The 16,154-nt window shown below is 37.9% G+C and overlaps 1 protein-coding gene across 5 annotated transcripts in view; it reads right to left on the reverse strand.

Moving 5' to 3' along the window:
• The window catches only part of LARGE1 (LARGE xylosyl- and glucuronyltransferase 1), a 283,589-nt gene that overhangs the window by 198,507 nt on the left and 68,928 nt on the right, over nt 1–16,154 (reverse strand). For 3 of the 5 annotated variants that reach the window (XM_084524041.1, XM_084524043.1, XM_084524044.1), the window contains one exon: nt 3,703–3,889. In XM_084524041.1, coding sequence (XP_084380167.1) covers nt 3,703–3,808 — 106 coding nt within the window. In that variant the 5' untranslated portion in view covers nt 3,809–3,889. Of the gene's footprint in view, nt 1–3,702; nt 3,890–3,996; nt 4,017–8,904; nt 8,958–16,154 lie in introns of those variants that run through there. The other 2 variants (XM_084524042.1, XM_084524045.1) reach the window with 2 other exon arrangements.

The raw sequence follows: 16,154 nt of genomic DNA on the forward strand, positions 1-16,154 counted from the left end.
GGAGCTAAAGTGCTTGCCCTGAGAGAGCCCGGTTTGCTCAGCCTGGAGAAGACAAGGCCCAGGGGACTCACCAGGAGCCCCCAGTTCCTACAGGCAAGATGCCAGCAGACAGTGCCAGACTCTTCACAGGGACACGTTGTGGGGCATGCGTGACATCAGCCACAAATAGAAACAAAGGAGGTTCAAACTAGATAACGAGAAACTGTTCCACCTGAAGACAGTCAAGCAGTGGCACAGCTTGCTCAGGGAAGCCATGTTGTCTCCATCTTTGGAGGTTTTCAAGACACGACTGGATAAAACTCTGAGAAATGTGGCCTGACCTAAAGTGCACCCTGCATTGAGCAAGAGTTTAACCAGAGAGCTCCTGAAGTCCCTTCCAACCCGAATAATTCAATTAGTCTATGAAAATACTAGGTAGTAAGAATGTATTTAATCTAGAGGAGAAAAGCATACCAAGAGCCATTTACCTGAATCTGAAACCAGATGAACTGAAAAATTCTAGCACTACCTGTGATTAACCAAAGAAACCTAGCGCCAGAAGCTGTAGAGGACTCTGCTCCTGCCAATTTCAAATCAAGGCACCGTGCTGTGGTGAGGCATTTTTTACTCAAGTATACATAAAGACATTAAAACATAAGCAAACTATGTGACTCAATGATGTAAAAAAAAGAAATCAGATAAATTGGCAAAACAGCTTTAACTCTCTGCCCATAATACCTACAGGTTTAGGAAAATGGTTAAATAAATATTTCAACTTACTCTAATGTTTAACCAATAAACAAAGATGAAAGCATTCCCCATGCAAAAATTAAAATAAAAAGAAACCAGACAGAGAAATAACAGAAAGAGTTACTAACTTTACATCATTTGCAGTCCTTTTCAAGTGCAAGGCTTCTTAAGCGGTAATGGGCTTTGCTCCCTGGTTTGCATTTAAGATTAATTCACACTGAGAGCTTTAAGTCACCTCAAATAGCATGTAGCAGCAAATTTCCAGATTGGTATTGAGCTCCCTATAAAAACAAAGGATTCTACACACACAGGAATTTGAAGCAGTACTCCATTTTCAATTGTGGACACAATTAAAATAGTCATTACAACAAGGCAGCATAATATTCTTCTAAAAGCAAAAAGGTGAGGCCCGCATTTGCTCAGCTTTTAAAAATCAAACAAAATCAGTACTTCCTGACTGCCAGATCATTAGTTTTCAAGTATGCAGCCAGCGCCCTGTATGTTTTCAATTTAATGTGAATCCTATAAGTGTTTCATTCTAGAATGAGCTCACGGAGTTACTGCCCATTAAGGTAGAATTTTAAGATACCAAATAAATTTGCATAATCAAATATCTGTACCTGGCATATAACTAACTCAAAAGTGTATTCAGTATACACTGAAAATCGTTAGATGTTCTTACTTGTAATTTAACTTGGAATCCAATTTTGTTTTGAAACCAAGCACAAATTCCTCAGCCAAGGTTACATAAAATAAGCTTGCTTGACATTTAAAACAATGACTTTTCAAAATTATCAGACTTAGTGTTTGCACAAATTTTAAAAGGCTGAAACACCTTCCCCCTGCTAAGATAACTACAAAAGCTGAATAGTTTTTCTAAGCTCGCCAAAATAGTGCAGCTATTGCCAAACATGAAATGCTCAATTAAAAAAAAAAAAAAAAAAAAAAAAAAAAAAAGCTACTAAGTAACAAGAAATAAGAAAATAAGAGACACAACATTTTCCTAACCTTACCTAACTGAAGGATCAGCACTGATCTTAAGGCTGGAAAAAAAGTTCATTAGATGGGCAATTGAAAATGCAAATTTGAGGTTCTCCATGTGAATATAGAAGAGGAAGGACAGCTGCTCCAGGTATAGCAACCAATGGCCACCCAGAGGGATCTAGATTCAAGTTGATTTTACGTAGAGATATGCTCTAGGTATTCATTAATTTTGTGTGTTCATCCTTCTGTCATAAGAAGTGTCTAGAGGCAGTGATAGTCTAATAGCCTTCAAGGAGAACAAAGACAAGAGCCTCATGTGCTTGCAAGTTTTGGCCAGGTAGGCACTATATAACTAAATTGGAAGCCCATAAAACATTTCACAGAATCAACTTTTAAAGCAGGGTATAGCATATTTCTACGTATCTTCAGAAGAAAATGGGCAGGATCCAGCACCTAGATATAGCTCCAAAGCAGGAAGGAGACCCAGAAATAATGCAACTGTTTTCCCGTCTTCTCTAATAGGATACCATCCTAATTGAAAATGAATCATCTCAATTGTGTTTATAGTGACAGCACTGTTCTGTAAGGTGACAGCAGACTTGATAGGAGGCTTATGTTGCACAGCAGGTTCTAGACTAAACATCCCAGGCACTTTGCTGGCTACTCAGCCACCTCTGGTTCAGGCTGTTTAAACACTACATTGTGTTTAGGAAAGCCAAATGTGAGATATCTTTAGATGAACAAGACAGTAACCAGCCCATCCTTATATACAGATTCAGATTCTGTGAAGACTGAAATTGAACCCATTACAAGCTTTCACACTTCTGAGAGCTATTAAACCTGGACTAGTTAAGCTCTTATGTGGGTAGCATGGACAGCGTGGAGTCTGGTCTTAAGCCTAGGATTATCTGGTATTGCTGACATTTCCTTTGAAGAATTAATCACTACACAGATGAGGTGAAACACTTTGGTGAACATAACCAGTACTGCAACAGCTGGGCTGCACCTATTTCCATTTTGACCTTCATGCTCACGCTTGCCCCCAGACTGGAAGACGATCAGGCACCATTGCATGGATTGTGGGCACAAATACAAAGGACAATGCAGCAGCATCATAACAAGCGTGGAGAATTGTTAGAAGACAGGAAATTGTATTGAGCAAACCTTGTACTCTGAAAGCTCCATCAACTCTCATGCACGCTATGTGATGGCTGTGTAGAAGCCCTTGTCCCATGCTTTGTTTCCTGCTACATCCACACCTCTCAGAGGAAAGTCCAACTGCACAATCTCACATGCCACAGAGTACCACCAGTGTGTTCCCTGGTGCAGTGAGCAGCAGCATTTGCATGTGAGGCTACAGGACAAGACAAATCCTGCAGCTGAGAAAGCATTACCCAGCAGAGTCCACCACACAAAGAACCATGTTAGACACATTCTCTGACTTGTGTTGTAGACCCCCCCCCATTCTTCTGTAGGAGGATACGCTCCCTGCTCAGTGTCCCAAAATCAGACTCAGTGGCCTATATCATCCAGACATATGAGGTCACACACACCCATCCATAAATACAAGAATCGTGTAAAAAGTGCCCAGAATAAATATGAGTAACTTTTTAAACACTTCTTAGCAGTATTAAATGCAGATCTGAAATGAGGCATTAATTTTAATTGAAGTAAAATCAATTTTTAAAAATCAGAGAACGCAGAGAAGAAATGAGTAAGGGGAAATCAGATTTTTTTTTTGTTGCATTTTTGTAAAAGTTCAAAGATTAGATGAAAATGGAACAACTGGTGCCAGCAATTACTTCCTTGTCAGTAGTGAGAACATGGTAAGGAAGGCCCTTTGTTGAAATCTGCACTTGGGGAGCCATTTCCTACGCAAGCTGAACTAGCTTTATTTAAATAAAACCGATGATGACTGATCTACATTTGTCTGCTCTGATACCAATCATTTAACACATTCTCCCCCCCCAGCCATTACTCTCCTCCTACCTTCAAAACTCCCAGCAAACAGATAAATCCACGTTATGGCTGGCACGAAGAGGACGGTCAGAGAGGCAGCCAGGAATTTCCGTCGCCCTCTGCAGATTCCCAGCATTCTCTCAGGAGTGCAGATTCCCAACCCAGTGCTGTTCCTATGTTGGAAGCAAATAGTCCACAGCCTCCCACATATTAATCCCTGAAAAGTAGAGGAGAAAATGTTTTAACAGCTTATCTTTCTACAGAAATGTAGGCATGGCCAACATTCCAAAAGAGTTAAAAGACCAAAACTAAAAATAGGGTTACAGCAATTGCAAAGCAGTATCCATTTCAACATTAAGTGTAGCTACTTAATAATATAACAAGTTTTAGAAGTCCTCTGCAAGGCAGTACGTCAATAAAACACATAATCTCACCTAAACACACACTGAGCTAATCCTACAGACATCACCTTTATTTGTTTTTATTTGCCACACTTGTGTGGTACCCCTGGTTACGTAAGAGAAAGCCACCCATATGTGTTCACCTGCTCCCAAAGAGTAAAAGTCACACCAGGGAATCAATGAGCCAGCTGCAGGTGGTCATGAACTCAAGATAGTGATTGGAAAATGAAAGGTAAAAATTGGGATTAGAGGGGTGTTATTAAAATAACCCAGTTTGATCACTGCAAAACAATGCTGATGAACTATATAAAAGGAAAAAGAGAAAAATAAGAAAGGAAGATTGTTTAGTCATAAACAGTGGGTATCAGGAGCTCTGAAATGTATGCTATAAGAAAATAAGAGGATTCGGGAAAGTACCACCATTTTTATGAGTGAAAACAAATTAAAAATACAATCTTAATTTGTCTAAAATAATGTTTTTTCATTTCACAGAGGCTGAGATGGCAAAAATAATCTGATGATTTTAGTTCACAGGAAAATGAATATTCCCACACCAATACAGGTACACAGAGCACAAAGATAATGTTTCACATCTTTTTCCTTTTTTTTCCTTTTTTTTTTTTTTTTTTTTAAGGGAAGAAAGCACAGGGAAGTCCAGAAAGTCCAGAACTAGACTTCAGGAGTTAGAAAAGAAAAGGGAGACATTAAGTCAAAAATAAATCATGTTTTGTGTGAAAGGGCTTGTTTCCTAATTAAAAAAAAAAAAAAAAGAATTGGTGTACAAGCATGATAAGGAAAGAAGCACAGACTCTAGCAGTACAAGGTGTTTAATAACAGCAACCTTTGGCTTGTGCTTAAACTAGCACTAGAGCTGAAATCAGCAATTAAAGCACTTCTACACAGACGTATTAGCAATAACTACTGTGTGCCTTGAAAATATGTCTGAGCTTTGCAACCCCACGTATATTGCACTGAAAGTCAATTCTGAAATCAAATTACAGCAAAAAAGAGAATTACAGACAAGAGAAATGGGTTCAGACAAAGAGCCTGGCTGCTGGGGATACCTGGCTACAGTAATCAGGCAAACTTACAGCTCTTCCTCAAATGTTCAATAGAGACCACTTTACTACACTACAGTTTAAGAGCCATGATAGCACTCCTGACCTTGCAACTGATAAAATGGAATATAATTTGTCCAGAGCCAGCAGAAAAAGCATTGCATTGTGTCAGCTTTTCTACTCAATGAATGCCTCATCACAGAGATTTTGCAGAAAATATGTGGACAGACTTAATATTAACAACTGTACTGTTAGAGTCACTGTGTTAGAGACACACATTTGGTAGATAAATTGTGGAGGACTCTCTTCTTTATTCACTTCATTTGGATAACGATTACATTTCATTTCTTTTCCTTGCATCGCATAGCTTGTACAGCTAGTCTGAAGAGAGACCTTTACACGACTAGTTGAAAAACATAGGTGACTGCTTTACACTTGCTATACACAGAATCACCTACTTCAAGTAGAAATTACTTCCTCCCCCCTGTAACATCATGAAGTGCACCATTACCATCAATCTGTGTGTATAAAGATAATCTTTGAAGAAATTAACTTACAAGCAGTGTCATTTTACAGTCGTAACATTTTGCAATGCAACGTGCTTTGGACACACACTGCTCCTACCAATGATGCTGGTAAAACCAACAGAGATAACACCAAATGTTTCAGAAATTATGCAGTTCCAAGTAAACTGATACACATTTTCAGGATAGTGACACTCAGACTCTGAAGTCTGGGGTATAGTAGTGGTAGTGCATTGCTTATCCTGAGGCTGCGTATTTAAGAAAAAAGAAACACACACACACACACAAATCCTACATATATTTTCATTAGCCATGAAAGTGAAGTTTCTGAATTGGTCAATGTGAAGGATGAAATTTTTCTGTCCCATGAATGTAGAACACCTTAACAAATTAAGTATAAGGAGTAACACTGAACTCCCAATTCATCTGCAAAGGAAAGTAAGAAAAGTGGGACATTGTATTCTACAAATTGTCATCCTTCAGGAAAAAGAATTAAAAAAAGCCATGTTTTCTGCACTCTCATGCACATCTTTTAGCTAACTAAGAAGATACTTGGGAAAATCCTACACAGACAAGTCAGCTTGTGATGGATCACTCTAGGAAATGTTTAAGTACTTCATTTAATTGTGCTTTACAAGAGAAAACAGCCATAAACTACTTTTAAAAAAGTTTCTACCTTCCTAAAGATGTGAAAAGCTTCTTGATTCTTAGATATTAGTTTTCAGAGGATAAAATCAACACACCTGCTGAGTATTTTTTCCAAACTAGACAATGCATCATGTGCAAAACATACCTAAGTAATTCTGTAAAAGGTCTGTGAATGGTAATGAAGGTGTTTAGCTTAAAAGAAAAGCTTTGGACTCAATCATTTAGTATGCATTTTACTTGTAAAACTGTTACCTAATGTGCGATCTTCAAATACACTGGAAGATACTGCAGTTGAGTTTTTCCTTTGGTCCACCACATGACAGCTTGGTATTTGTCACAAAAGGAAAGGAAAGGGAGAGACAACACTGGCTGAGCACAGAACAGGGTAGCACTGTGCTCGTTTCTGTCATACAAGCTCACCATTGCCTTTCAGACCTCTCCTACAGCACCCACTGCTCCTCCAGACTCCACCTGCATAGGTGGTCTTAAAAAGCAGTTCCAGAGTAGGTTAAAGTCCAATCACAAAATAGTGGTTCCTCCTAATCTATTTCTGAATGTTAGTAGGTAATAAGCTTACTGGGCTATGCTGATGGACAGTAAGTAATACAGCAAGCTCAGGCCAGCTAGATTATTGCTAATGGTGCTACAAAAGGCTACTAGCTTGGACAACGCCTGTGTGAGAGGTCACAGCGGGAATTAAAATAAATTGGGTTTCTCATTGCAGAGACTTACTCGTGACCTTCTTACCACATAGCAACAGTGAACTGAATGCCTTTCGTTATCTTCGCATATGGTTAAACGCTTCCATTAACCTTGTCAGAGTGGTCGCTTTGTTTTAAATCAAGGATTATCTCCTCAGCTAAGTGTGAGGCAGCTCTAAACCAGTATGAGCAGCACATACATTAAAAGCATGTAACACAACACTAATCACATTGGTATTCAGTTTCTATTCATTTTTTTTTCAATTATGGCATGACAGCTCGACTATGTCGGACATTCAGCAGGAGTTCAGTGGAACAATGGAAGTAATTATGAAAACAAAAATCAAACACAATTAACTAGATTTAACTGCTCTACTATAAAAAGCTTTTCCAACTGTTTCATACATTTCCTTGCATTTGTTACAGTTAATCTTATCCCAGTAATCTTCCATTTGTTTTCTGAGCCACTGAAATGAATATGCACAGTTAAAGCTGTTTATACACCAATCCTGCGCCTTGGCTTTGCTGTGTTTCTTGAATTAATGTTATCTAGTTCTTTCTGCTTTTTCCACACTTGCAGTCACAGAGTCAATGAACATCTCTACTGTAAAGCTTTCCCCTTGGCTCAGTGTCAATGTAGCATCCATCCCTTAAGAGTGATTTTTCAGTTTTTCACCAGACTCAAAATACAAAAAAAGGAAAAAAAAAAAAAAAAAAAAAAAAAAGCTGTATCTGAGCCAGTATCTTTGTACGTTCCTTTAAAATACTGTTAATGTGGGGTTATAACAAGTTTACTCCTTGATAGTCTGTTTTCTGTCTTCTAAGAGGATTGAAGCTCTGCGGTAGTCCAGTTCTGGAAGCTGGCTGTCAAGTGACAGATTTTTTTGCCATATTAGAGAAGAGTTTGGTACCATAAAGGTAGGGTGTTGAATAAACCCAATATAGTGCAATAAAAGACAGTAGAATTATATAGTAAATCTTTATTTAAATCGACACCCCTAATATACTCCACTTCTTGAGTTATTAAAAAAGAAGTAGCACTTTAAAGAAAAACACCATCTTCTCCCTCACCAAAATCTCTCTCTCCCACATGAAAGAACATGCCACAGAAACAAATCTAAGGCTCCCTTAGCTCCCAAACTGTGTAAATTTTTTTGGCATCAGAGAACTACTCTGCTGTATTAGACTTCTTAGTCCAATGGCGTTGTAACTTGAAGGAAGGATTTGGAATATATTCAGACTCAGCATCCCCCTCAGAAGCCACTTAAAAGGAACAGATTACAGCAGTTTCCAAATGCTACCAAATTTACTGTTTCTCAACTAGTTACAAGGAAGTAGTCCTATCTATAAGAGAGAAAATAGCTAGTAAGTTGACAGCACAAATGAGTTCTGCCTTGCAACTGTGCTAACTGCTCTGGGGGCACATTGGATTGACACTTTCTGTTATATCTTCACTCGATATGTGCCATGGCTCAAGGAAAATTTTGTTAGTGGCCCATTAATCAAAGCTTTCTAGAAGGTTCCAGGTAGCAGGGCTGGAAGCAATGCCACTGCAGGCCTGGGGATCTATCCTGACAGTAGTCTGGTCACAGACAGAGAGAGGTAAGTAAGTAACATGCTTTCACATTTTACCTTTCAAGCCAAGGCTGCTCAAAAGAAGGAAAGCCTGAAACTTTAAAACTTAATATCAAGGAAGAACACAATTTAAGATTAACAGGATATGAAACTTTTCCTAAGCCTCCACTATGTCAGTGTTAATGTGAGCAGAAAAAAAAATCTAGCATTTGAGAAGAGATAGCAGCAACCAAACACATTCGTGACAGAAAGATCAACCTTGGCTGTTATTCACATTTCATTTGTACCCCAAGAATGATAATAATTTGTCAGAGCAGCTACTGACCTGGTTTTTCAATGAGTTCTCCAAAATCAACTTTACTCCAGATCCCCCACTGTATGGGCACACAGCACCAGTATTTCCTGACTCCCCAGTTTATCTAAGGACTCCCTGAAGTCCAAAGAGAGTGAAACAGCCTGACTTAGTTTACACATGGCAGAAGATTAACAAGATGTTCTTGATGCATACTCAAAATACCTTACAACCTGAGAACCCAATGTCACTGAATTATGAACATAGTGGAGATCATCGTCAACCAGAAGTAATTACTAGGGTAGAGAATCTTTCAGTAGTAAAAAAAATTCTGCTCCAGAATCATGGTTTTATACTCAGACCACAACATTATTACATATCTGAATTTCAGGCTTAAAAAAATGGCATAGCTCCACATCTTTGCATGTATTTCAGGCCCTGAAATACTTGCATTAAGGAAAAAAAAAAAAAAAAAAAAAAAAAGTTAAAATAATATCATGCTGCTTGTTCTTGGCTGGAAGAAAACATCAGTATGTTGTTGCATCATTGATCTCCCTGCCAGGATACCTGGGCATTTTTCTCCTTCCTAATAAATTACTGAAGTGTTAGGGGTTCATGCATTCATTATTTCCCTTTCTTACATACAGCGTACATGCAACCACACAGAAGATAAAGTGGTCTCTAGCTCAGAAGCAGGGTGCTACATGCATATGTAACACTTCTCTCTCTGATTTTGATGTTACTACTTTGCTTTCCATCTGAAGTACTTGGATGCTTATTTAGAAGCAGTGTTTACCTTCATTAGAATCCTCTATATACAGAGCTACTCTAATGTGGAAATTGATTAAAGATTCATGAGCAAGTTTTGCCCAGGAGAAACAATTATTGCTTCAAGTGCTCCTCCCTGACAAAAGAATCCATGTCTCTCTATGAAGCAGTCCTATTTTGAAAAAAAAAGAACAAAAACGAAAACACCTTTATTTTACTGCACAGATCTCAAACTATAGCTTAGTTTTACACAGGGATTAGTAACACATTTAGAGCGGCTCCTTACTTGTCATATGGGAAGAAGTTGATGTTATACTTGCAGATTTCTTAGTACCAATACCATTATTTCATAAAAAGCAATGGACCAAGTGTCTTTCTAAACTCTGACAGTGAAGGGGAAGAAACCAAGGAAGAGTGGATAGATCCTACAGGTCAAAAAATTGTTTGTGCACCTGGCACTGACAAGAGGGATTTTGACTTCACAAGCATGGGACCCTCACTCAAGACAGGTGACTGCTAGGAAGAGATGGGATTCATCTGACCACTTAGGCAAAAGTACCTTTTCCTATTGGCTGGCCAAACTTGTCATGAGAGCTTTAAATTGAAAAAATAAAAAAATAAAAATCAACCAACAAATAAATGAGAAAGTGGTGGATTGGGCTGGCAAACAAAGTATGCTGAGTGATGTGGACAGGATGGATATAGGCTCTTTAGCAAGGACCAGTCAAGAAGGCAGGGAGAAGCAATCACTCTGTATGTCAGATCAGCAGGAATACAGGGAGTTCTCCCTGGGATCCTTTCCCACTACTCACTGGTGAGACCCAGCTGGATTGTTGTGCGCATGTCTGGACTTCCCAGTACAAGGAAGGACACAAACACAGAGGTCATGGGCCGCTATCCTTGTAGATACTCAAAACCCAACTGGACATGGCCCCAAGCCGTGCTTTAATTGGCCCTGCTTAAAAGCAGGGTGTCAGACTAGAGAATTTCCAGAGATCTCTCCCAAACACCATTCCATGATTCAGTGATTCTACAGTTTTGTAACCAGACACAGAATACACAGTGGTCATTCAATGTAAATCCTCAAAAATTCCAGCTGTGATCTAGTGGATAATACCTGGATAATAATGCACATGGATAATAATGTGGATATATGGATGGTAATGCACATATACAACTACACTGTGAAACATGCAGAAAATTTCAGGTTAAACTTTTAACTAGTATAATTCAATATAAGCTTCACTAGGATCAATTCAACCTGCATCAGTTCACCATGAATTTGGACCAAATCTCTCATAACTAATGGAGCTAAATTCTTATGTAAGCACCACAGTGTCAACCTCATTACTACATAATTTAAATATTACAAACACCGTAAATATTTGTATCAAATTTATACACAAAGAAGAACAACAAATGTAATGAAAATTTCAATAATTACTGGGAATTTCTTGCTGGAATCATCAAAGAATTGGCAAATAGAAAAAAAAAATCTTATAAATATCTGACTATGCTTGAAAGGAGAGGACAAAGCGTTCACCACAATTCCAGTGCTAATTTACTAAGGACATTATTTAGTCTCTCAATAGTTCTTTGCAAACTACTGCAGAACATAAGACAGCACCATGAGTTGTGAGCTTTTTTGGGTAAGTTTCCTGCTGGAATCCCTGTGTGTCGAGGTCAGTATTTATTCTTTCTTAATTATTACAGCATCAGACATGCTACAAAGACTATTTCCCTAGGCTTTCACTGGGCAGAGTGGGAAGGTGCTTTCCCTCCACTCCTTTTCAGCTGACATATAAGTAAAGTTCTTCACAGAATGGCTGGGGTAGGAAGGAACTGGTCATCTGGTCCTCTGGTCTAACACCCCCTGGTCTAGCAGGGCCACCCAAAGCAGGCTGCCCAGGACCACATCCAGGCGGCTTTTGGAGATCTCCAAACAGGGAGACTCCAGAACCACTCTGGACAACCTTTTCTTGTAGAATAATGTGAATGTGGTAATGTGGTGTCAAGCACTTTTTTTTTTTTTTTTTCCCTTAAGTAGGGAAGGCAGCTGTGGATTTAGATTATTGCATGTTGGAGTGTTCTTGAACACTGGACAAGGGCTTGAAAAAACAGAATTTATAAATACAGATTTCTCATGGCTTCTTATTCAGCACTATACAGATTAATGTAGGTATTAGACAAGAATGGCATGAGAGTTTAACCCAATTATACAAAGAGTACAAAAGGTGTTATCAAAACTGAACAAAGCCATGGAAACTAGCCTCAATAGGAGACAATGATAAAAGCTCTTACTACAGAATCCAAATATTCCACGTGTGGAGTTAGCATTTCAATAGAATCATAGAATAATTTAGGTTGGAACGGACCTCTGGAGGTCATCTAGTCCAATCTTCTTCTCAAAGCAGGTTGAATACCGTTCTTTCAAACCAACCTGTAATTTGGATAGCTCTTTACTCTTCATTTAGAAACTGTCACCTAAGGAGTGGTCTGCCTATAGAAACAGGGCAGTGAGCTTAAGGTTGCTGTTCTCTCCCCGCCTTTCCTCAAATTGTAGTCATTTTCACTAACATTTCCTTGTTTCTCTGTATGAGAACTTCAGTCTTTGCAGTGTCACATCATTATCATCACCATTGTTCTCTGAAGTTGCTTTAATTCTGCAATTAGATGAAGGTGGAGAAATAATAAATATAAAGTACTTAGCAAGTCCCCTGTAAAGAAAATGAATATACTGCAAGGACTGACAATATTCAAATGCACATTATTAACACTTCCACAATGAATTTGATGGTAACTCATCATTTTCAAGGCAGAGGGGAAGTTGTCAGATCTTGTCTAAGAAAATAAAGATAATGATGATGCTGAGTGTCTTTCCCCAAAAGGATGTAGAGGGCTGTGCAGTCATGGACACATCACATAACACGAGAACACCCTCAAACACAGCTGGTGTTTGAGGCAAGAGAAGTGAAAGAAAGGAACAACACCTGTTACTGTCTCTCTTAACTCCTTCGACATTCTAGTGTCCTTTACAACAATTTGACTCTTACTGTGTCATTAACGTAAATCCAGAGCAGAAGAAAAACTAACCTTTAGTAACTTCAACACTGGGTCTTTTTAGAGCAGGTCAAATGCTGGTTAAGAGTATCAGAGAAGAATTACGGTGAAGGAGTCCCCCACTCTCTAGACTGAAACTGTTGTTGACTGGACAGAAGTACTTCACCAGTGAGACAACAATGTAGTAGTGACTGAAAGCCTTATTATCAATATTCAGACCTTTAAGCAGAATTCTGAAAGACATCTTGAGTTTCCTATACTACACTGAAGACTCATTTCTGCAACAACTCTGTATATTAGATCTCAGTAACAGTTTAAAGCAGATCCTTAAACATATCTTTACACAAACATACATATACAAAAAACACCTACGTAACTCCAACATATATCAAATGCAAAAGAATACATTTGAAACGTATTTTTAAGAAAAGCTAGTCTAACCAATGGAGCTGCATTTAGAATAACCCCCTGTGTAGCAATACTGTTTAATAACTTTGCTCCCTTGCTTGTTCCAGATCTGTGATCTATTATGGTTGTCCACACATCCCTGGGCTCCCGGCCTTTCTTTAGAGAGAGCCAGCAAGGTCTTTCTGACGCAGTATCAGGTGAAGTTTTGAGGTCGATTCACTACAGGGACTGTTCCCTACAGACAGCATGGATGAGATTGCTTCTGGCTCCCTGAGCGCTATTACAATCTCTCGGCACTGTCTCAGCAGGTTTGCTGCCTTCAGGCATTGCCATTGTGCTACGCCTCAAGAAATACAACATATATCCTTGGCATCACGTCATGACTGGGATGAACCGCGGCAGTTTTTTTAAAATCGTATAAAGAAAGAAAAATAATAAGGTCTTGGGACTTGAAGGAGATCTAAGCCAAGTGTACTACACAATGTGGATGCAGCCAATCTGCTCTACAGGAGCCAAGTGCTGTGAATGATGGCCATTCTCTGCCTCTTGCCCTGCAGATCAGGATGTGCTCTCTGGAGGCAATGCCTCAGGCAATATAAATTTCAATGCTATAGTGTCTATTTTGTTATCTACAGATGAACCACCTTATACATGTGGTAAAGCAGTATATTTTACCACAACCATAAGAGGCACATTATTTAGAATCTACTGGCTGTGTAAGCTTCAGGTACACTGCAGATACGGTACCAGTACAGACTGCAACCATTACACTGACCTCATGGCTAATATTACATCAGCAAGTCAAGATATACCTCAAAACATATTGCAACAGGTAGCAATAATCACTATAGGTCATTGCATTTTATGCAGAATTTTCTCAGTTGCTCATGGGGAATTGTCAGTAAGACAGCATAGAAATATAATGATCATGAAAACAATTCTAGCACACTTCTAAAAATAAAACTTTTCAAAACTTTTTGGTTGTTGCTAGGAGATGCAAAAATATAGGACACAACAATGTAGTTATTTGAAGGGCAACAAAAGTTGTCAGTGTTATCGAAAATGTACCACATTATTATTAGCTATAGTGACTCACACTATATTGGTTGATTTTGACAATAAATTAATACCGTTTTTCCAAGACTCACCCATAGCTATGAGGATATGTGTTCATATAACAAGTTTTGTTTATTACCAAGATTATATTAACTACTTTTTCAATTAATAAAAAGATATATTAAAAAAAAAAAAAAAAAGCTGAAAAGAGTTTGTGTATCCTTTTTATTTATTTATTTTGATACTGCTGAGGATTGAAACTATAGATCCAGGAAATGCCTGCAGTGATTACATACTATTGCATAGCCAAAAGAGAAGGTAAATCTTTTAAGACAAAAATGAACCTATATTAAAAGCATTTGAAAAAGTACAAGAACATGCTCAAATCAAATATTTTGAATTTGAGAAATATTTGTATTCAACTAATTTCTGAGCTCATATATTGCATAAACATTTTTAGGCAATGTACAACTTGGTCTTGAAAGATTAAAGTTTTCAAGTACTTGTCTTTATTTGCCCCAAAGTTTCAAAAAAGTTTTAGCATTATTTTGTCTGCCTTGTTTTATGGAAATGTCAACCCTTAACTTGTAGTGACAGTATTTTTTTTACATCATGCTATTGAAAGAAACTTAAAATAAATTCCAGTTATTAGAAGTTGCTCCGGTACATCAGGTGAAGACAGCTCAAATGCGATTTCTGACTATGCTAAGAATGACAAAGCTGGAGATGAAGGACAGACACACTCAGTGACGGAAAGCTATTTATATCTCTTCTATAATATGCTAAAAATGTCTGGTACAGTTTTAAGAATAGCATGATCTTACATTTGGTGGAATTTTGACATAATGTTGTAATTACAAGGTAAATGGTGACCTACGTGGCTGATTCTTTGGCCTTGACTGTTATTTTTACCTTTTACCCAACCTAAAACACAGTGGGTTTCTTTCTGTAATATGCATTAACTCTAAAGTACATACCATTGACTTTGCATTTTGGTGGCATCAAGCAAAATCATTTAAATTTGATTCAATTTCTCTTAACAAGAATTGACTTTTAAAGAAAACACATTTATTCTTGAAGGGTTACAACTCGATAAAATGATAAATATGGACATTTAAAAGCTTTAAAGGTTTGTCTCCCAAACTGTACTTGAGACTATGAAAACTGAAAACTTTCCTTTTTTTAATAAATGAAAGCTGAAGTTGCTTTAGAACTTCAAGAACTGAACTTTACATAAAATGCCACCTCCTTATGGCTCTTAAGAATATTGTGGGGCTTAGCAATACCATTATAGGCATTAATTAAAATGCACATGCCCCTTGAAACACAGCTCAAACCACTAATGGCCATTGATCACGAATTCAGGCTGTTACCATGTAGCTTTTGAAATTTTTGGAATCAGATTCAGGCAGGTACTCATCAGCTAGGTCTGCTACATTGCAGTGCCTTTCAAACACATTGTGGTGACAATCTGTTTGTAAATTTTAATAAATAGCCTTGAGTAAATTATGTCCAAAGAAATCAAAGATCCTTTAATACTTTACTGTTGAGAAGACCTTATACCAAATACTCATATGGAAATAAGAATCCACGGTAAGACTTTTTCAGGATAATATTATAAAGCAGTAGTATGAAATAAAGCGGAACTTTATAGGTTGAGTCACGTCTTTTTTGCATCTAACCACTTTAGAAGAAGTAACATCTGAATGCGCAATACATCTTGAGGTATTTTTGTCATCTTCAAAGCTATATTCAATAATATGATCAAACACCGTATGTGTCATTCTTCTAATACTTAAAGTGACTGGCAAATAATTACACAAAAGAGTTCAGGAGGAAAACTGCATTTGCACAGCAATGATGGAAGAGTTTTATCGGGCTTGAAAAAATGTGAAACACAAACAGTTCTTGGGAAAATATTATTTTACTCCTTGTGATAATGAAATACTTTATCAGTATAAACAGTTCATTTCTAGCTATTCTCAGCCTTC

This window comes from Aythya ferina (assembly GCF_964211825.1).
Source record: "Aythya ferina genome assembly, chromosome: 1".
Taxonomy (NCBI): domain Eukaryota; kingdom Metazoa; phylum Chordata; class Aves; order Anseriformes; family Anatidae; genus Aythya; species Aythya ferina.